This window comes from Cynocephalus volans, chromosome 4 (genome assembly GCF_027409185.1).
Source record: "Cynocephalus volans isolate mCynVol1 chromosome 4, mCynVol1.pri, whole genome shotgun sequence".
NCBI classification, from domain to species: Eukaryota; Metazoa; Chordata; class Mammalia; order Dermoptera; family Cynocephalidae; genus Cynocephalus; species Cynocephalus volans.
Window position 1 is genome coordinate 102,484,570 of NC_084463.1, and position 21,540 is coordinate 102,506,109.

General features: G+C 40.3%; 1 protein-coding gene across 3 annotated transcripts in view; it reads right to left on the minus strand.

Annotated features, from left to right (window-relative positions):
- Positions 1–21,540, minus strand: part of RNF121 (ring finger protein 121) — a 75,296-nt gene that overhangs the window by 42,448 nt on the left and 11,308 nt on the right. For 2 of the 3 annotated variants that reach the window (XM_063094196.1, XM_063094194.1), the window contains exons 2-3: positions 12,640–12,677; positions 9,792–9,933 (exon numbers count right to left, since the gene is read on the minus strand). In XM_063094196.1, coding sequence (XP_062950266.1) covers positions 9,792–9,933; positions 12,640–12,677 — 180 coding nt within the window. Of the gene's footprint in view, positions 1–9,791; positions 9,934–12,639; positions 12,678–20,237; positions 20,301–21,540 lie in introns of all 3 variants that reach the window. The other variant, XM_063094195.1, reaches the window with a different exon arrangement.

Below are 21,540 nucleotides of genomic sequence, written 5' to 3' on the forward strand. Positions count from 1 at the left end.
CTAACATTAGCCTTAGAGTTTACAAAACACTTTGCCATACAATCTTATATAATCTTCACTACACATGAAGTAGATATTATAATCTCACTTTAGCGATAAGAAAAACTGAAGCACAGATTCATAAAGTTATATAGCTAGGAAGTGGGATAACTGGCTAATCAAGCCAGATCGGTCTCACTCCACTATTTTATACTGCCTCCAGGAAAAACAGCTCCAACTTCCAATAAGCTTGAAAACGGTTAGGAAATACCATTGTGTACATGCCTCTTGGGCAACTTTTCTTCTCCTAAAATTAGTATTTTATTTAAAGCAGTGAAAATATTCATTGCACATGATAAAAGTTGTAACAAAACCAGTATAGATCATTATTGTAAAAGAGCTGCACAGAAGAGGACATTGCAGATCTCTTTTCCTATTTTATAAAGATACGGGTTTAACCCCACCCCCACCCGCCATCCCTGGAGCTGGAAGCGAATCAACCGGCAGCCAAGACAGGGAGACGTCCAGCGGCTCCGCAGAGACCACACGCCCTGCTGGCCGCCACTGCCTGATCCAACAGGTACGCTTCACTGCCGCCACCCGGCTTCATTCCCAGCCCAGCCCAGTGCACACAGAGCGGGGAGTCATCCGGCAGGGGAGGTGGGAACTCCACAGGGTCCACGCTGCTGCCGCGCAATCCAGCAGCAGGTAGGCTTCACCCCTGCCACCCGGCTCCATCCGAAACCCAGCCTAGTGCGCACAGAGCAGGGAGACATCCTGCAGGGGAAGGGGAAGCTCTGCAGAGACCACACACTCTGCAGTGCCTTGGCGCATCCCAGCAGCCCGGGCCAGAGCGCAGGGAACAGGGAGTCACTGAGGTAGCCATACCAAATTGGCAACCACAGCAACATCTTAGTCAGTCAATACTATCAAACCTGGGGACTATGAAACCCCCTGCCACAATGAATAAACATCAAAGAAAAGATACCAGAAATACAAAAAATCAAGAAAGTACACCTCCAAAAGATAATAAATGTCAAGCTCTAGATCCTATAGAACAAGAAGCCCTTGAAATGACTGACAAGGAATTTCGAGTGATAATTCTAAGGAAACTGAATGAGATACAAGAAAACTCAGCTAGACATCATGATGAAATGAGGAAAAGTATACAGGACCTGAAAGAGGAAATGTACAAGGAAATCAATGCCCTGAAAAAAAATGTAGCAGAACTTGCCGAACTGAAGAAGTTATTCAGTGAAATAAAAAACACAATGGAGATTTTAACCAGCAGGCTTGTCGAAGTTGAAGAGCGAACCTCTGAACTTGAAGATGGGCTGTTTGAAATAACACAAGCAGACAAAAAAAAAAGAAAAAAGAATCAAGGGCATTGAAGTAAATCTGAGAGAGATATCAGACAACCTTAAGCGCTCAAATATCTGAGTCATGGGTATTCCAGAAGGGGAGGAAAAAGGAGATTGCATTGAAAACATATTCAACAAAATAGTGGCAGAAAACGTCCCAGGTATAGGAAAAATCACAGATCTTCAGATCCAGGAAGCTCAACGATCTCCAAACGTACTCAACCCAAAAAGGTCTTCTCCAAGACATGTTATAGTCAAATTGGCAAAACTGAAAGACAAAGAGAGAATCTTAAAAGCTGCAAGAGAGAAGCGTCAAATCACCTATAAGGGAGCCCCAATCAGGCTAACATCAGACTTTTCATCACAAACCCTAAAAGCCAGAAAGGAATGGGATGATATATTCAAAATACTAAAAGACAGAGATTGTCAGCCAAGAATACTCTACCCTGCAAGGCTATCCTTCCGAAATGAAGGGCAAATAGTATATTTCTCAGACAAACAAAAACTGTGGGAGTTCACCACCACACAACCACCCTTACAAGAAATTCTCAAGGGAGTACTGGGTTTGGTTCCTGAAAAAATAACTACCACTGCCATAAAAACCCAAGAAAAATCAAAACCCACTAGTATAATAAAAATGGCATTCATGAAGAGAAAACAAAAAACAAAAAGGCTATCTACAACATAAGGAACCAACAAACACAGAAAACAAACAGTAAATCAGAAAGCAAGGAACAAAAGACACCTAAGACAACCAAACAACAATCGACAAAATGCTAGGAATAAATCCACACTATTCAATAACAACCCTTAATGTAAAAGGCTTAAATTTCTCAATCAAAAGACACAGACTGCCTGACTGGATTAAAAAAGAGGACCCAAGTATATGCTGCCTTCAAGAGACCCACCTCACCCATAAAGACTTACATAGACTAAGAGTGAAAGGATGGAAAAAGATTAACCATGCAAACAGAAAAGAAAAACGAGCTAGAGTAGCTATTCTTATATCTGACAAAGTAGACTTTAAACTAAAAACTATAAAAAGAGACAATGAGGGACACTACGTAATGATAAAAGGACTGATCCATCAAGAAGACATAACAATCATAAATATGTATGCACCCAATGTTGGAGCAACCAGATTTATAAAACAAACTCTATTAGACCTAAAGAAGGAAATAGACACTAATACCATAATAGCAGGGGACCTGAACACCCCACTGTCAATATTAGACAGATCATCTAGGCAAAGAATCAGTAGAGAAACACAAGATCTAAACAATACTCTAGACCAATTGGAATTGGCAGATATCTACAGAACATTCCATCCAACAACCTCAGAATATTCATTCTTCTCATCAGCACATGAATCATTCTCCAGGATAGATCACATATTAGGTCACAAATCAAGTCTCAACAAATTCAAAAAAATTGGAATTATCCCATGTATCTTCTCAGATCACAATGGATTAAAATTAGAAATCAATAACAAACAAAATTCTGGAAACTATACAAACACATGGAAATTAAACAGCATTCTACTTAATGACATATGGGTCCAAGAAGAAATCAAGCAGGAAATCAAAAAATTTATTGAAACTAATGAAAATAATGATACATCATACCAAAACCTGTGGGATACTGCAAAAGCAGTATTAAGGGGGAAATTTATTGCATTAAATGCTCACCTCAGAAGAATGGAAAGATGGCAAGTGAACAACCTAACACTTCACCTTAAAGAACTAGAAAAACAAGAACAATCCAAACCTAAAGTTAGCAGATGGAAAGAAATCATTAAGATCTGAGCAGAACTTAATGAAATTGAAACCCAAAAAACAATTCAAAAGATCAACGAATCAAAAAGTTGGTTTTTTGAAAAGATAAATAAAATTGACAAACCATTAGCATGGCTAACAAAAAAAAAAGAAGAGAGAAGATTCAAATAACAAAAATTAGAAATGAAAAAGGTGATAATACAACTGATTCATCTGAAATACAAGGAATCATTTGAAACTACTATAAACAACTATACGCCAACAAGTTTGAAAATCTGGAGGAAATGGATAAATTTCTGGACACACACAAGCTCCCAAAACTGAGCCATGAAGATGTAGAAAATCTGAACAGACCAATAACAATAAAGGAGATTGAAGCTGTTATCAGAAAGCTCCCAACAAAGAAAAGCCCAGGACCAGATGGATTCACAGCAGAATTTTACCAAACATTCAAAGAGGAATTGACACCGATTCTTTACAAACTATTCCAAAAGATTGAAACGGACGCAAATCTCCCAAACTCTTTCTATGAAGCAAACATCATCCTGATACCAAAACCAGGTAAAGATATAACCAAAAAAGAAAACTACAGGCTGATATCCTTGATGAATATAGATGCAAAAATCCTCACTAAAATACTAGCAAACAGAATACAGCAACACATACGTAAAATTATTCACCACGATCAAGTGGGATTCATCCCAGGGATGCAAGGTTGGTTCAACATACGCAAATCAATAAATGTGATACACCATATTAATAAAGTCAAACACAAGGACCATATGATCATTTCTATAGATGCTGAAAAAGCATTTAATAAAATTCAGCACTCATTCATGACAAAGACCCTCTATAAGTTAGGTATAGATGGAAAGTATCTCAACATAATTAAAGCCATATATGACAAACCCACTGCCAATATCATCTTGAATGGGGAAAAGCTGAAAGCTTTTCCTTTAAGAACAGGAACTAGACAAGGATGCCCACTCTCACCACTCCTATTCAACATAGTGTTGGAAGTACTAGCCAGAGCAATCAGAGAAGAGAAGGAAATAAAGGGCATCCACATTGGAACAGATGAAGTCCAACTGTCCCTGTTTGCAGATGACATGATCCTTTATATCAAACAGCCTAAAGCCTCTACAAAAAAACTCTTGGAGGTGATAAATGATTTCAGCACAGTAGCAGGATACAAAATCAACACACAAAAATCAGTAGCATTTCTATTCTCCGATAGTGAACATGCAGAACGAGAAATCAAGAAAGCCTGCCCATTTACAATAGCCACCAAAAAAATAAAATACTTAGGAATTGAGTTAACCAAGGAGGTGAAAAATCTCTATAATGAGAACTACAAACCACTGCTGAGAGAAATCAGAGAGGATAAAAGAAGATGGAAAGATATTCCATGCTTGGACTGGAAGAATCAACATAGTGAAAATGTCCATACTACCCAAAGTGATATACAAATTTAATGCAATCCCCATCAAAATTCCAATGTCATTTTTCTCAGAAATGGAAAGAACTATCCAGACATTTATATGGAATAACAAAAGACCATGCATAGCCAAAGCAACGCTGAACAAAAAAAATAAAGCTGGAGGCATAACACTACCTGACTTTAAACTATACTACAAAGCTATAATAACCAAAACAGTATGGTACTGGCATAAAACAGACACACTGATCAATGGAATAGAATAGAGAACCCAGAAATCAACCCACACACCTACAGCTATCTGATCTTTGACAAAGGCACCAAGCCTATACACTGGGGAAGAGACTGCCTCTTTAGCAAATGGTGCTGGGAGAACTGGATATCCATATGCAGGAGAATGAAACTAGACCCACACCTTTCACCATACACTAAAGTCAACTCAAAATGGATTAAATATACACCCTGAAACAATAAAACTTCTTAAAGAAAACATAGGAGAAACACTTCAGGAAATAGGACTGGACACAGACTTCATGAATACGACCCCCAAAGCACGGGCAAACAAAGAAAAAATAAACAAATGGGATTATATCAAACTAAAGAGGTTCTGCACAGCAAAAGAAATAATTAACAGAGTTAAAAGACAACCAACAGAGTGGGAGAAAATATTTGCAAAATATACATCTGACAAAGGATTAATATTCAGAATATACAGGAACTCCAACAACTTTACAAGAAATAAACAAGCAACCCAATTAAAAAACGGGCAAAAGAGCTAAGTAGGCATTTCTCTAAGGAAGATATACAAATGGCCAACAGACATATGAAAAAATGCTCAACATCACTCAGCATCCGGGAAATGCAAATCAAAACTACACTGAGATACCATCTCACCCCAGTTAGGATGGCTAAAACCCAAAAGACTCTGAACGATAAATGCTGGCGAGGTTGCGGAGAAAAAGGAACTCTCATACATTGTTGGTGGGACTGCAAAATGGTGCAGCCTCTATGGAAAATGGTATGGAGGTTCCTCAAACAATTGCAGATAGATCTGCCATATGACCCAGCTATCCCACTACTGGGAATATACCCAGAGGAATGGAAATCATCAAGTCAAAGTTATACCTGTTACCCAATGTTCATCGCAGCACTCTTTACAATAGCCAAGAGTTGGAACCAGCCCAAATGTCCATCATCGGATGAGTGGATACGGAAAATGTGGTATATCTACACAATGGAATACTACTCAGCTATAAAAACGAATGAAAGACTGCCATTTGCAACAACATGAATGGACCTTGAAAGAATTATATTAAGTGAAACGAGTCAGGCACAGAAAGAGAAATACCACATGTTCTCACTTATTGGTGGGAGCTAAAAATAAATAAATAAACACACACACACACACACACACACACACACACACACACACACACACACACACACACACACACACACAAACCGGGGGGAGGGGAGAAGACATAACAACTACAATTCCTGGAAGTTGATACGACAAGCAAACAGAAAGGACATTGTCGGGAGGGAGGTGGGAGATGGAGGAGGGAGGGAGGTATCGGTAATGGGCCACAATAATCAACCACATTGTATATAGATAAAATTAAATTAAGAAAAAAATTAAAATAAAAATAAAAATAAACCTTTAAGGCACAAAAAAAAAAAAAGATACAGGTTTAAGTTTCTCAGTGCAAGATATGCTACAGTGTTAGCATGTCCTCTCACCAGTTAAGTTCAGCATAATGCTTGCCGGGTGTGGCAGTAAAGCAATGAGATGATTGTGCATGTTCCTGGTACAACTGGCCTCATTAAGTTACAGTCATATTTCCTATTAAGGATTAACTAGTGAATAACGCATCAGTGGTTTTCTAACAGTGCTCTGATGAGTCCTATAGAGATTCCAGAGGGGGAAGCAGAGGGGTTAGGGTTACCAACCCCTGTATCAGGCAGAGTAGCCTATTAACTGTTCTTCACATTGGGTTTTGCCTTAAGATACTGTTTATAGAAAGGATTCTACAGCTTTAAAAAAAAAAGCACTTATTAAAAAACACTGCAGTACATATAAGCATCCTCATTTTATTCTCAGTAGGTTTTTAAAAATCTTTGCAGATTAGCCATCATTATATAATTACGTATATTTCTAAATACAAACATAGAAATGCCAAGAGCTCTCACTCTAAACTTGGTTTATGAGTTTTCTTATTTTTCCTGGTTCAACTAAGCCATCTTGGTAATCCCCATTTTACAGAGTAGGCACAATATCCACACCCTTAGAAAAAAATAGCTTATCTCAGATGACAGGATAAAGCATGAACAAGGTCCAGACACAAAGCCCCGGCCCAGATGGCTTAACTTGGTGGATGGTGCCTAGTTCAAAAAGCCTTCATACCATGTTAGCATTTCATATACTGCAACCTGAAGGTATAGACGTCCCTACTTGTGGCACATGCCAACGTTTGAGGTAGTTATAGGCCAGTAGTGTTTGGAACTTGTGTCAGCTCAAGGACAACGATTAGCTTCTCTTCCTTCTATGCTCCAGATCATCCCTTGGTACTCTTCATGGAAAACCATGCCCAGAGGCAATATATGGGACAGTTTAAAATATAAAATATAGGTCGGGAATACAGAATTGCATGAGATGCAGTTTGATGAAAACATTCAGGCCCATATCAGAGTTTCTACACAACCCAGGTACACCCAGTCTTCCAGAGCCAGAAGTTCCTATAAGGTCAACATTAAACCCTGAGCTGCACAAAAAGTCTTCCCTAGAGAAGCAGCAGCAAAGCAGCAATTTAGTTCAACAACACAGCTCAAGTACTGGTTCCCACAGGAAGTTCCCCCATTTTAGAAGTAAGCAAAGGACAAGAAATTAGTTCTGGCCCAGGCACACTGCCAGTGCCTCGTGGCCCTGCCCGGGGACCCGGGACATGGAGCCAGGGACCAGACCCCCCCCCCCAACCAGGCATACCACCAGCACCAAGGAGCATGCCAAAAACATCACCTCCATGTGGGTGGCCCACCACAGGCACCACAGTAACCTCAGCTGCTGCAAAAGTGGCTAGATGTCACAACCACCACGCAGATTGTCCACCAGCCACTGGAGTGCATTGACACAAGGAGAGTCACCAACAGAGACCAAAGAAAGGAAGAGGATGTCTCTCTCCACAAAGCCCATTCCAGAGGGACAGAAGAAGCATCTGCTCTATGATAATATTGGGAGACCTGAACACACCTCTCAGCATTGGACAGGTCATCTAGGCAAGAAATCAACAGAGTAACCATTATTCTTTCAGAGGGAGAGAAGAAATCTAGGGTTATCAAAGGTGGGAGGGGGAACCGAGGGGGTGGAGAGCAATTGGACAAGGGGCATAAAGAATAAGTACAATTTGTAACAATATGCATACTTGTAATAGTGATTTGATCAACAAATGTCAACACTGAATCATAAAAAATATGCATAATCAATTATGATTCAATAAATAAATAAATAAGAGATTTATCCCGTTGCACCCCAAATAAGTCAATGCTATAATTTGATAACAAAAAATAAAAGAAAAAGAAAAAGAAAATAAAATATAAAATATAAAACAGAAGACCTGGGTTCAAATCCTAACTCTACTTATTAGTATCCCCTTCATGCCTCAACTCTCTGGGCCTCAGTTTCTGCATTTAACATTGTACTTACCTATGGACTATTAGGTGGATTAAATAAGATAGTGTAGCAGTTTCTTTCCTGTAAGCTACAGACCTCTGGACATCTTTGACCATAATTCTAAGAGGTATGAAAAAGCACATACTAGAGAAAAATAATAATTTAGGGATTAAAACTGAAAGCGCTGAAGTAAAATCTTGGTTCAAATAATGGTTTCATCACCTTAGCAAATTACTATGTCTCAGTTTCTCATTTGTGATTGGAGAAAACAGTACCTACCTTACTGGGCTGTAGTGAAGTTTAGTTGAGTCTATACACATAAAGTGCTTAGAACAGCAAGAACTCAGTTAATATTAGTTACTGTTACTATTATATGTGCTTGTGTGCTCCTTCAAATACAACTATTACTATGTAGGTGTCTGCTATGTTTTTTATGTTAAAAAAAGTGTTTTTATACGTGAAAAGGTTAAAAACTTCAATGATTTCAATCTTTTTAAGTTTATTGAGGCTTGTTCTATGGCCTAAACATATGGTCTATCCTGGAGAATCACCCATGTGCACTTGAGAAGAACATGTATTCTGCTGTTGTTGGGTGGAGTGTTCTCTCTCTGTTAAGTATAATTGGTTTAGAGTGTTGTTCAAGTCCTCTACTATTTTAATGACCTTCCTTCTGGTTGTCCCATTTCACATTATTGAAAGTGGGGTACTGAAGTCTCCAAATATTATTGTAGAACTGTCTATTTCTCCCTTCAATTCTGCCAATTTTCGCTTCACATATTTTGGGGTTCCTTTGTTAGGTGCACATGTTTATAATTATTATATCTCCTTGTTATACTGAACTTTTATCAATATATAATGTTCTTTGTCTCTTGTAATCTTTTTTGATTTAAGTCTATTTTGTCTGATCTTAGTAGAACCACTTCACTTCTCCTTCGGTTATCATTTGCATGGAATATCTTTTTCTATCTTTTTATTTTCAATTGCTTTGGGTCTTTATATTGAAAGTGAGTCTCCTGAAGATCAAGGATTTTAAAAATTCAACCTGCCAATCTCTGCCTTTTAATAGAATTAAATCCATTTATAGTTAATTACTGATAAGGAAGAATTTATTTCTACCATTTAGTTATTTGTTTTCTGTACGTCATATATATATTTCCTCATTTCCTCCATTACTACTTTTTTTTGGTATACAGATTAGTGAAATCTAAATCCTACCTGTAAGATTCATTGGAGCTTGGTTTTCCAGGACAAATGAATAGTTTTCTCTCCAAGTGAATAGTTCTGGATGAATATTTCCTTCACAAAACTGTCCTATGTTTAGAAGGAAGGACCTACCTTTTCAGGCTATGAAAATAGTCTCCTGTTCTACCCTTGTTTTCACCCTCTGAATCACCTGTCCCTTAGACACACACCCACCCAAACATACCCACACACCATACACTATTTACCATTCATAAATAAAGTTCATTGTTATTGTCTTTCCTCCTGCATGTGGCCTGAGTTAGGCTGGGCCATGGAATACTTAGGAAGGGTCTCCTGATGACTGACAAAGAAGAGACAAAGTGGCTTACATTGTAGGAGCGAGGGTGCCTCTGCTTCCACTGCACCAAGAGCAGCTGGGCCACCACCAAGGTTGCGATGAGGATGAGGACCATTTCAGCATGCATGGCTTCATGGCCACGGTGTTTGGCATGCATGCGTGCATGCTCGACCCTGAAAGCCAAACAGATAGGGTGAGCCAAGTCATGGATGGTTTGGTGGTAAAGAGGCAGTGCCTTCCAGGGATATCCTATCAGTCCGTAACTCAGAACATACTTCTGTACTCCACAGCTACAGTTTACCATGCAAATTAGGGGCTGGAAGAACACATACTCTCTAGGACAGTCATTTGGGGATAGAATAGAGGCTCTAAGAGCTACAGCAATAATGCTCAGCTATTGGGAATAGAGGTGGGTGGTATGCTGCCTGCCCCCCATAGCAGAAACAGCTGACACCTTTTCTGTAGCAGGATGGGGGTCTTAGGAGAAGCCTGCCCATTTCAGGCCTATTTCAACCTGTCACTGAAAGGAAAAGTAACCTAGAGAGATTATAGCCATAAAGCCTCATACTCTTGGTCAATGATATTTATGACACCAATAAAGGAGTAACATTGCAAATGTATACTGATTCTGGTGTTAAAGTCTTGTTTTAGTCATCCTTCCTACCCTTTCTGTCAGGGCCAGAGACTTTGAAGACTAGTTAAAGCATGAAAAATCTAGACAACTTCAACTTTATACTAATCCAACAGTGATTTCACCATCAGCATCCACAGGTAAACAGCCTCTTCAAGGGCTCGAGGAAGCTCAGTAACTAGAAAATACAGCTGGAAATGTTTTTTTTTTTTTTAGCAGCTGGCCAATACAGGGACCTGAACCCTTGACCTTGGTGTTAGAACACAGTGCTCTAACCAACTGAGCTAAACAGCCAGCCCAGCTAGAAAGTTTTTATTAATCTGAGGCTAACATTCTCTGGTCTTGAGGATTGGCAACAAGTGATTCCCTTGGCCAGTACTGGCAAAAAGCTTCCTCTAAGAAAATTCACTTCTATCACTCTGGGTCGGAGTCAGCCAAGGGAGAAGAATGAGGAAGGATTTAGAGAGAAAACTGAATACAAATGTAGCTTGTGGTCAGGTGCTTTTATATAAATTCCCCAGACACTGGGGTATTAGGGAGGGAGGGAGGGAAAGGACAACATAAATGATATCTTCATGGAATTCCCAAGGGCAACGAAAGACTAACAGCAAAAAAAAAAAAAAAAAAAACCAGTGGGATGAATTACAGATAGAGAAATGATAAAACAAATATAGCAAAATGTTCATCATAAAGTCTGTGTGATTGGTATAAGGGTGTTCACTTTATAATTCTTTCAATTTTTTTATATATTTAAAATTTTTCGTAATAAAACATTAGGGGGGAAAAGCTTGGTGGGCAGTCAATCAGCCAGCCTCAGCACTAAGAGTTCATCTTACATAAAACTCTACTCTGGGTGGGAGAATATGACAGAAAGAGAATAGAATTGGGAGTTAGAAACTTAGGTTCAGACCCCGCTAAGTGGCCTTGGTCAAGAAACCTCATATTTCTATGTCACAAATTCATCGTCTTTCAAAAGAAGTCCATATCTTTTCTGCCTGCCTCAGAAGGCTAGACTAAGAAGGTACAGAACACTTTTAAAAAAAAAACCAAGGGATGAGGAGAATTATAGAGATAGCAAGAGATAAGTTTCTTGTTCTTGGACATTATATAAATGGATGTGCACAACATGAAATCAAAGGAACAATGTAGAAAAGAACAGAGAAGTCCTCCAGTTCAAGTTTCCACCCAATGCAAAAATTATTTTTGCAACCTTTGATTAAATACTTCCATTGGCTAAAAACATATGTCTCTTAAGGTAATCTATTCTAGAACCAGCAGTGTCTGGCACATTGTAGGTACACATATTTGCCAGCCACTAAAAAAGAAAAGATCCTCTTACTATGCAGTGCTTAGAACAAAATATTTGTGCTCTCAACAAGGCAGAGCACAGTGACACTGGCACCTCCCTTAAGGCAGATATTTCTATGAATATCTTTTAAATTATTCATAATATTTTGATATCGGAGGTATACAACTGCTGCATATTGAGCTTACAGTCACCTAAAATCACACTGGGTTTGTCATATAAGTTGGTATCCTTGCCATTCTATATTTTTATAATCAATAGTTTTGATTTAAATGAAGGGGTTTTTTCTTACTATTATATTTTACTTGGTTGATTTCAGCTCATTGGTCAGCCACCTTATGAAGTATGTGGAGTAGGCACTCTGAAAAGCCTTTACTGATGAGAAATCATGACAATAAGATATTTGTTGATGCAGTCTGGTTTCAAAGCAAGTTAGTAACACAGGTGAAATCAGAAGACACATGTCCCATTTTCTCAACCAGGTTTTCCATCATGTATCATGAATAATGACGTTAACTTTGATTATCATCTTCAAAGCAGGTAACACTGGAAGCTTACCACATGCCAGGCACTGTTCTAAGAATTTCACATATATTAATCCTCACAGCTCAATGAGGTATAGGTTCTGTTATGATCCTTATTTCACAGATGGGGCAAACTTAGGCAGTGAGGAGTAACTTGCCCAAGATCACATAGCTAGTAAATGGCAGAACTGGTACTCAAACCCAGATGGATGGTTTGGTGTGATTACCTATTTACTCTCCAGGACAACAGAGCTATCCAGGAATGACCCAGGTACTTGGAAAGATCTCAAAAGACTTATCCTGCTAGTCATGAGCCACTGCCTCCCACGGACAGGGAAGCAAAAAGGGCAGATATACAACTCTATTAGCTGGGTTAACCTGCAGTTCCCGGCCTGCAGGCCAGCATTGCCACACTTACCTCCATTGCTCCTCTGGGGAGAGGTCTGACATATCAACCTGTAGAAAGACACCACCAGAAAAATCAGTTACTGTCTTAGAACTGTCCCTGCCCAATATAAGGTGCTCACACCTCATCTTCAATATTTTCAAGGAATTAAGGGAAGCTTCAAGTCTTACAATCTCTGTGAAGCCTTCCCCAACACTCTATTTCACACTGGTCTTTCCCTTCTCTAACCACTTAGTTTGGCTCATGTCCATGACTGAATGTGTGCTGCATGTCTGTGCTAGGCAATGAGCACAGAAAATTTTCTGAAAGAATCCTAACTCCCAAAACACTCATAGCCTAGTGAGGAAGACAGACATATAAACAGAAAATTTCTTTATTACATGATAAAGACTAGCTATGGAAGAATAAAGAAGTGGCTTTTAACCCAATCTGGGGTGTTATAGATTAGGGGAAGCTTCCTGGAGGAGATGTGAAATATTCCCCAGATGAAGAAATGAGAGAAATATGTTCCAGGCAAAGGAAATAACATGGACCTAAAGGAATAAAGTTGCATAACATAGCAATAATTAAGTATGGGTACAGAAAAAACTATGAATCAGTATTAGTGGGAGATGAGCTACATAAAATATTGTCATATAATGCCATATGACTCTAAACAGGCCCATGGTTGCAGACAGAAGCAGCCTGAGGCAACCAGGGCAAACTGAGCTTTAGTTCCTGCCCTGATATTAACTAGCAGTATAGCTTTCCAACCCAAAAGTTCTCATTCTATTTAGTAGTCTTGTCTTTTTAGAGCAGGCACTTTTTAGACCTTGGCACTACTGACATTTTAGGTGGTTAATTCTTTGCTGGGGGGGGGGTGTCTTACACATTGCCAGTAGCATGCCCCCACTTGCAACAACCAAGAATGTCTACAGACAATGTCAAATGTCCCTGAGGGGAAAAAAATTGCCCCCAGTTGAAAACCACTGCTCTAGAATACTACTAAATTCTCCAAGGCTCAGGACTAAAGTCTTCTACTTCCTTGTAGCCATATACAAGTGTACCCAAGCCTCGGTACATAAATCACTCAATACATTCTTATACTGAATTGAGCTAAAAATGTTCCTTGATCTAGAGAAGAGCGACAAGGCCTTAGAAATATTCGAACTAATCAATCAACAAATATCCCTTAAAGATGTTTAAGGCCCAGTTTCCCACTGTTCCAATAACTTCGGAAAAGTATTTTAAGTAGAGTGTTTTAAATGAAACAGGGAGAACTCCATTCTATTACCAGGTCAAATCGTCACATATTTACCAGACATCCTTTATGTGTACGTACTGAGCATGCCCATCACTATTAAGGGGGGCTTTCTGGATTCTACATGTCCCAGCTAAGTAAAACAAAAAATTTCCAGGGCCGGCCAGTGGCTCACTCGGGAGAGTGTGGTGCTGATAACACCAAGGCCCCGGGTTTGGATCCCATATACGGATGGCCGGTTCGCTCACTGGCTGAGCGTGGTGATCCCATCCGTATATGGGATCCGAACCTGTGGCCTTGGTGTTATCAGCTCCACACTCTCCCGAGTGAGCCACGGGCCGGCCCCTACCGGTCATCTTTTAAAAAAAAAAAAAATTTCCAAAGCTTTGCCCAACCAATCTGGGTAACAAAGTCAACCATCCTCCTTCCTTTCCTTACTCTACACATTGCCTCCCAGAATTTATTTAGGTATCCTGACTTACACCTTCATCACCCCAGAAGGACAGAGGTCAGATAGTCTAAAAGGGGACAAGAAGATGCAAACAATGGAAATGCCCAGCTAGAAGATACCTGAGGAGACAATCAAGAATCACATTTCTGAACTAGCCGGTTAGCTCAGTTGGTTAGAATGCAGTTTATAACACCAAGATTACAGGTGTAGATCCCCATACTGGCCAGCTGCCAAAAAAATAAAAAATTTTAAAAATAAAAATAAAGTAAAAGAATGACATTTCTAAAGGAACAATTAATGCACAGGTTTCATGCTACTTACCAGAACTCTTTTCTTCTTCTGTTCCAACTTAGACCTGCATCTTACTAAGCCTGTCTGTTCATTGTACCAAAACACATGGGACTCATAACTATCTTCAGGCCTTTCCATACTCTTTCTTCTCCCTGCAATGCCCTCTTCCCTCTTATATTTCTTATCCAAGTCCAGGTTATCCCTTGAGAACCCAGCTCCTATCTCTTCCCTGATCCCCTAGCCTGATGAATTTGGCCTTCTGCTTTTCTTCAGCATGGATTTTTCTCCTTTTTACCCAAAGTGTGGCATCACCTGGGTGCTTGTTAGAAATACAAAATCTCAAGTATCACTCCATACCTACTGAATCAGAATGTGCCTTTTAATAAGATCTCCAGGTGATTGTTATGTGCATTAAGTTTGAGTAGCACCGTCCTATACCACTTATTCACAGTCTTATGTTATCTTAGATATGCTTTCCAAGTGATCCAACTGCTTCCTAAGTCCAGGGCCAGGACCAGGATGGGGCAAATAAGGAATCTTGAGCTCAAAATTTAAGGAGGCACTCACTTGCAGGTACTCACTCTATACTTCATGACCTTGAGAGTGAGGGCCTTCTTAAAATTTGAGCCCTACTGCCCTGTTTGCCTCACCCTGGTCCTGGCCCTGCTTACGCTTATCATGCTCCCATCCCAAAAACCCAGAAGTTCCCTCAGAGCCAAGACACACTTTACACTGCCTTGTGTCTTTCAAGGTATTAGAGGATGAACAAAACTAACGCCATCTTATGCCCTGCCCACCATGCTGACTCCTGTTTAACCTCATTCCTCTGTTTCACTGACCAGTTACAGATTAGCCTTAGGACAAACATAAAGGGAACACAGGTTTCAGGACATAAATGACTTATTACTGCAAGTGGCATCAGTGGTCTGTACACTAACATCACAAGACCCCCAGTCTCATAAATCACAAGAAACCTGGTAAATGATGTTATCAACTTATTTTTCTTTAGTTGTTCCCCTGAAGTTATTTTTAGAACAGAGTTTTTGCTATGTAAACTTTGCCTAAACCCAGAGAACTACAGCTGTCATCCTCTGTAGACTTCTGATTCTTTGCTGCATGTGACTTCCCTGCACGTAAATTAATCCTGTAACAAGTACCTTTGTATCCCATATGGACTTACCTCTTACATTCTTTGCTCTCAAAGTACCTTCTCAGTTTGGAGGGCATTATACTCTAACCCCCTGCTTCCACACAAGGAGAACAGCACAGAACTGAGCATATAAAAAGCACTCAATGAGTACTTTTGGAATTGAACAGACTTCTCTCCGATAAGGTAAGCAAATATATTGACAAACCATTTAAAAAATAACTAATAAACATCTGGGAAAAGAGTATTCATTTGACACCAGGGGGTATCCAGAGAAACCAGGTTAAAAACTACATAACGAAACAAAACAACCACATGTTCAAGGAATCAAGACAAGTCCATTGAAGTGGAAACTAAGAAGATCCAGGGAACTGGGCTAGGCACGGAGGTGCCTCTCTTTGCGATAGTGACCAAGCACGTTACTGTGTATACCTTACTTTTTCCATCTGGAAAATAGAGTAAGACTTCTGACTTCATCATGGGGCTGCAAGGAAAGTACATTCAAGGTGACCAAACGATTTCACTGCCTTTCCTCTTGAGATAGTGTACTTTATAAATTGCAAGAACAGGCTGGGGAACTGAACATTGATAAGCACAGGACAGTAATGCTTTCAGAGCCTTAAGGAAAGCAGCCGAGAAGGGAAAGCACAAAGGCTGTGACTAGACTTGAGGCTTAGGGGATCATTAGCACTTCAAGAAGTAGTACAAATGTTAAGAGTAAGAGATGACCTAGCTTTAACATTTACCTCCTGAACCAAAAGGTTATTTAAATTACATCCAAACCAGTCTTCAGGCTCAAGTGGAAAACAAAGAAAGCTGTAAACTATAGCTATAATTAACCTGTACCAGCTGAAAAGACATCTTTATTTGCTCCCTCATTAAGGTGTTTGTTCATTTGGGGCCAAGCACCAGCCCAGCGTGAAGGCACCTTGTCCAAACCTCAGGTAGTTAATTATGTAAGCTCTCAGGGCAAGGGCACTGATTGATGGGGCTATTGCCAACTCTAAGACCTATACACAGAATGTTTTATGGCTAGCTAATCACTCCCCTCCTAGGATCTTACAAGGCTCCTAGTTATACCAAACTGGATATAATCCAACTTGGATTATATACCTTTATACCAATGCAAAATATTATATATATATAATATATATACATATATTATATATATATATGTAAAATATTGTACAGCTGGTTGAATCCATGGATACCGAGGGCCTACTATACTTTATAATCCAGCCCAACCAGTTAACATTATCTCACCACTCTACCAAATGGCTTATACTCCAGCCATACTGATCCATCTCCCATTTTAACATGTCCCTCTCTTTCATCCCTCAGTGCTTTGGCTGCTGCTGTCTTCTCACCCCCAAATTCTCTCCTCAACTTAACTGTCTAGCTTACTTCTATTCACCCTTTAAGATGCAGCTCAAATATCACCTCCTTCATGAGATATTCTCCAACTTCATTCACTCATACATCCACTCAACAACTGCCAACCAATTAAGTTCTAGACTGGAAATACAATAATAAATCAATAACACCTCTCACCCTCAAGGAGCTTAAAGTCTATTATATCTCCTCGGGCAGGGTAATAAGGCCAAGGATCTTTTTTTTTTTAAGCTTTGTTGAAATATATCATCTTTTAAGTTGAAAATTCAACTATCGTTAGTATATATAGAGTTGTGCAACCATCTTATTTTAAATCATTTCCATCACTCTAAAGAGAAAACCCTGTGTTCATTTGTTGACTCCTCATATCCCCAACCCCAGACCCTGGCAACCACTGATCTACTTTATATCTCTATAAATGTGCCTTTCTGGACCTTTCATCTAAATGAACTCATACAATATGTGGTCTTTTGTGACAGTCTTGTTTCACTTAGCATAATGTTTTCAAGGATCATCCACGTTATAGCATGTATCAGTAGTTCACTCTTTTTCTTACTAAATAATATTCCATTGTATGGAAATGGAAAAAGAGAATTAAAAGATAATACAAAACTTTCCATGAACTTTTTGAAGTACCCTCATACACATTTTATTTATCCACTCATCCGTTGATGGACATATGGGTTGTTCCTACTTTTGGGCTATTATAAACACTGTTGCTATGAACACTGCTGGATAAGTTTCTATGTGGACATATTCTTTTTTTGTTTCTCTTGAGTATAGACATCAGTTGTCAGTATTTTTTCCCATTTAGCCATAGGAGTGGATGTGAAATAGTCTAAGAATCATCTGAATCTTATTCATCTTTGTATTTCAGAGAGCTAGCACACAATCTGGCACATTGTATGTGTTTAATAAATGTTAGATGGATGTTAAATAATGTTAACTTCTTTGAAGACAAGGATAGTGGCTTACTTGTTCAGCATCCCCCTCACACTTCATGCCTAGTACTACATGCAAATGCTTGGGAAATACCCACATACTGAGTAATTCTCTATTAATTCTTTCTTGAACAGTGGGGCAATGCTGTCCCAGAATTCAGAGAAACTAGGAAAGCCATCTGAAACCAATAGAACTTATCTGCTTTTCTACTGCTACTACCATTCACCTCTGAGATAGCTGCTGCTCGCTAAGGATAAAAAGCAACTTCTGGAGAGTTCTGGTCAAGATGGTCGAATAGACGGTCCCCAGCATCACTCTCTCACACAAATCAACCAATTTACAACTATAAAAATGTAACAACAGCCAAGCTGGAGCCTCTGGAGCTCAGGGGAAGAGAGGAGAGACCTACGGAGTTCATGAAGGGAGAGAAGCCATGATGAAAGAAAGAAAAAACTGCTCAGAGCATCTTGGACCACAGCTGCTTTAAGGCTGGAGCTGCTGAGCACATGCAGCAGGAGCCAGCAGAAGCCACAGCTGTGCCTTTTGGATGGAGCTGTTTGGAGGCAGCAGGGGAGAAGAGGGCCTCGGTGGCCCCCAGGACAGCAAGACCACTAATAGGGTTCCCATGGACCCTTGCAGGAGCAAGGAGCCAGAACAGCTGAAAAAGGGGAGCCATTCAGAGGCTGGTGAGTCATTGCAAGGGACCAGCGCAGGGCCCATCCCATGGGAAGTGTTTGGAGCACAGGTGGTGGGAGAGACAGGGCCACTGGGAGAACACTGGGACACAGCAAGGACAGCCAACCTTCCCCCCAATCAGCACAGGACCACTCAGGAGACTTATCAGGAATGCAGAATTGCATGGAGTGCAGTTTAATGAAAAGATTCAGGCCCAGATCAGAGTTTCTACACCACCTAGGAGCACCTAGTCTCTGGAGAGCTGGAAGTACCTATAAGGTCAACCATTAAACTCTGAGCTGCACAAAAATTCTTCCCTAGGGAAATAGCAGCAAAGCAGCAATTAAGCTCAACCACAGAGCTCAAGCATTGGTTCCCACAGGAAGTTCCCCCATTTTCGAAGTAAGCAAAGGACAAAAAATTAGTTCCAGCCCAGGCACACCACCAGTGACTCAGGGCCTGCCAGGGGACCTGCGGCATGGAGCCAGGGACCAGACTACCTGCCCACAACCACACATACTGCCAGCTCCATGGGACCCTGCCCGGGGGCCTAGGGCATGGATCTGGGGACCAGAGCCCCCTGCCTGCATCCAGGCACACCACCAGCACCAAGGAGCATGCCAAAAACATCACCTCCCTGTGGGTGGCCCACCACAGCTACCATAGTAACCACAGCTGCCGCAAAAGTGGCTAGACGTCACAACCACCATGTAGATGGTCTGCCAGCCACTGGAGAGCATTGACACAAGGAGAGTCACCAGCAGAGACCAAAGAAAAGAAGAGGATTTCTCTCTCCACAAAGCTCATTCCAGAGTGACATAAGAAACATCTGCTCTGTGATAATACTGGGGGGACCTGAACACACCTCTTAGCATTAGGCAGATCATCTAGGCAAGAAATCAACAGAATAATCATTACTCTTTCAGAGGGAGAGAAGAAATCTAGGGTTATCAGTGGTGGGAAGGGGGAGAATGGAGGGATAGGTAGAGATCGGACAAGGGGCATAAAGAATAAGTACAACTTGTAACAATATACATACTAGTAATATTGATTTGATCGACATATGTCAACATCGAATCCCCAAAATATGTATAATCAATTATGATTCAATTAAAAAAAAACCAAAAAACCAACTTCTGTATAAATCATCCCTGCAGTGGCCTGCACTCCTGCACTCATGAGTAGCTATCAAAATGCTCCACTGCTTAGGGCCGGCCCGTGGCTCACTCGGTAGAGTGCGGTGCTGATAACACCAAGGCCACGGGTTCGGATCCTATATAGGGATGGCCGGTTTGCTCACTGGCTGAGCGTGGTACTGACAACACCAAGCCAAGGGTTGAGATCCCCTTACCGGTCATCTTTAAAAAAAAAAAAAAAAAAATGCTCCACTGCTTAGAAAACTTGCCCCTTCCTCTATTCTCTTTGCCTATGGGAGATATCAAGCACATGCCAGAATCACAAGCTACACTCACCATAGCAGTGAATGATACTTCTGTTGGAAGCACCCTTTCTTCTTAAGGAGCTCAGAACTTGATCTAGAAGACAGGAGACAGGTTGGTGTTTGGACCACGTCAGAAATGTGGAGCAGACAAAGATGCTCCATCCTTGTGGCTAGTAGGTTAAAGAGCAACTCTTCCTCATAAGAGAAACAGTAACATGAAACCCTACTTAGTCAATAATAGCCAACAGTAAATAGTTTCCAAACTTTACAAAGCATACAAATAAGACTGAAGGGAGCTTTGGGGAGAAGGAAAAACTAAAGTTCACGGCTGGTGGTATCAGAAGGCCTAGGTCAGTGGGGCAGAAAATTTCTCTACCATCTCTTCCTTTCTATTACTTGAGCTACAAACTTAATCCAGGCCCTTTAACCTCATGCCCTTCTCGCCAGTCATTGTGTCACCCAAATGCTCCCCATGCTGCCTATAAGAGAAAGTAAGAACTCCTTAGTAGGCTACATAATGCCCTCCATGTGAGCATTGAGAGTGAGCTCTTGTGACTACACAAGGCCATGATCTGACCTGTCCGCCTTTCCAGTTTTACCTTCCTCTGTTCCCCACTATTCTGGCATTTAACATATGCTTTGCAAATGTAGTAAATGTATTACACCAGAAATTACATTCACTTTAGAATTAGATAAATCTGGAAACCCTAATTGCCTGGATTAAGGTAAATTTTCTCTGCTCCTTTAATCTCTTCTCCATTTCCGCCTCCAAAGTGATCTTTCTAAAATGCACATCTGACCCATGTCATTCAACTAAGTTCTTAAAGCTCTTTTATAGCCAATTACCAACTACACATAAAAATCAAAACTCTTTAGCACAGCAAATAAAGCCTTACATGATATCACATCTGCCTTCCTTTCTAGTCTCCATATTTTCTCATTATTCCCCACTTCTACTATGATGCTTCGGTAATACTAAACCGCAAGTATTTCTCTGAAGGTGCCATTCTCTTTCTCACCTCCCACCTTGCACATGTTGCTCCTCCTACCTAGAGGGCCTTTCCTTCTTTTGTTAGCTGCTTAATTTCTACTCATCTTCCACGTTCAGCTAAGGCGCCACTTCTTCTAGGGAGCCTTTCCTGATCCCTTGCCTGCCATCTCTGTGCTTCTTCATATTATAGCAGTTATTACATCTGTTTATTTGACTGACTTCTCCACTAGACTGTGAGAAGCCTGAGAGCAGGGTCTATGTCTTCTTCTCCTTCACATCTAATACAAAACCTTGGTGAATGCACAGTATTTGTCTGATGAATGGAAAAATAAACGAAAAGGAT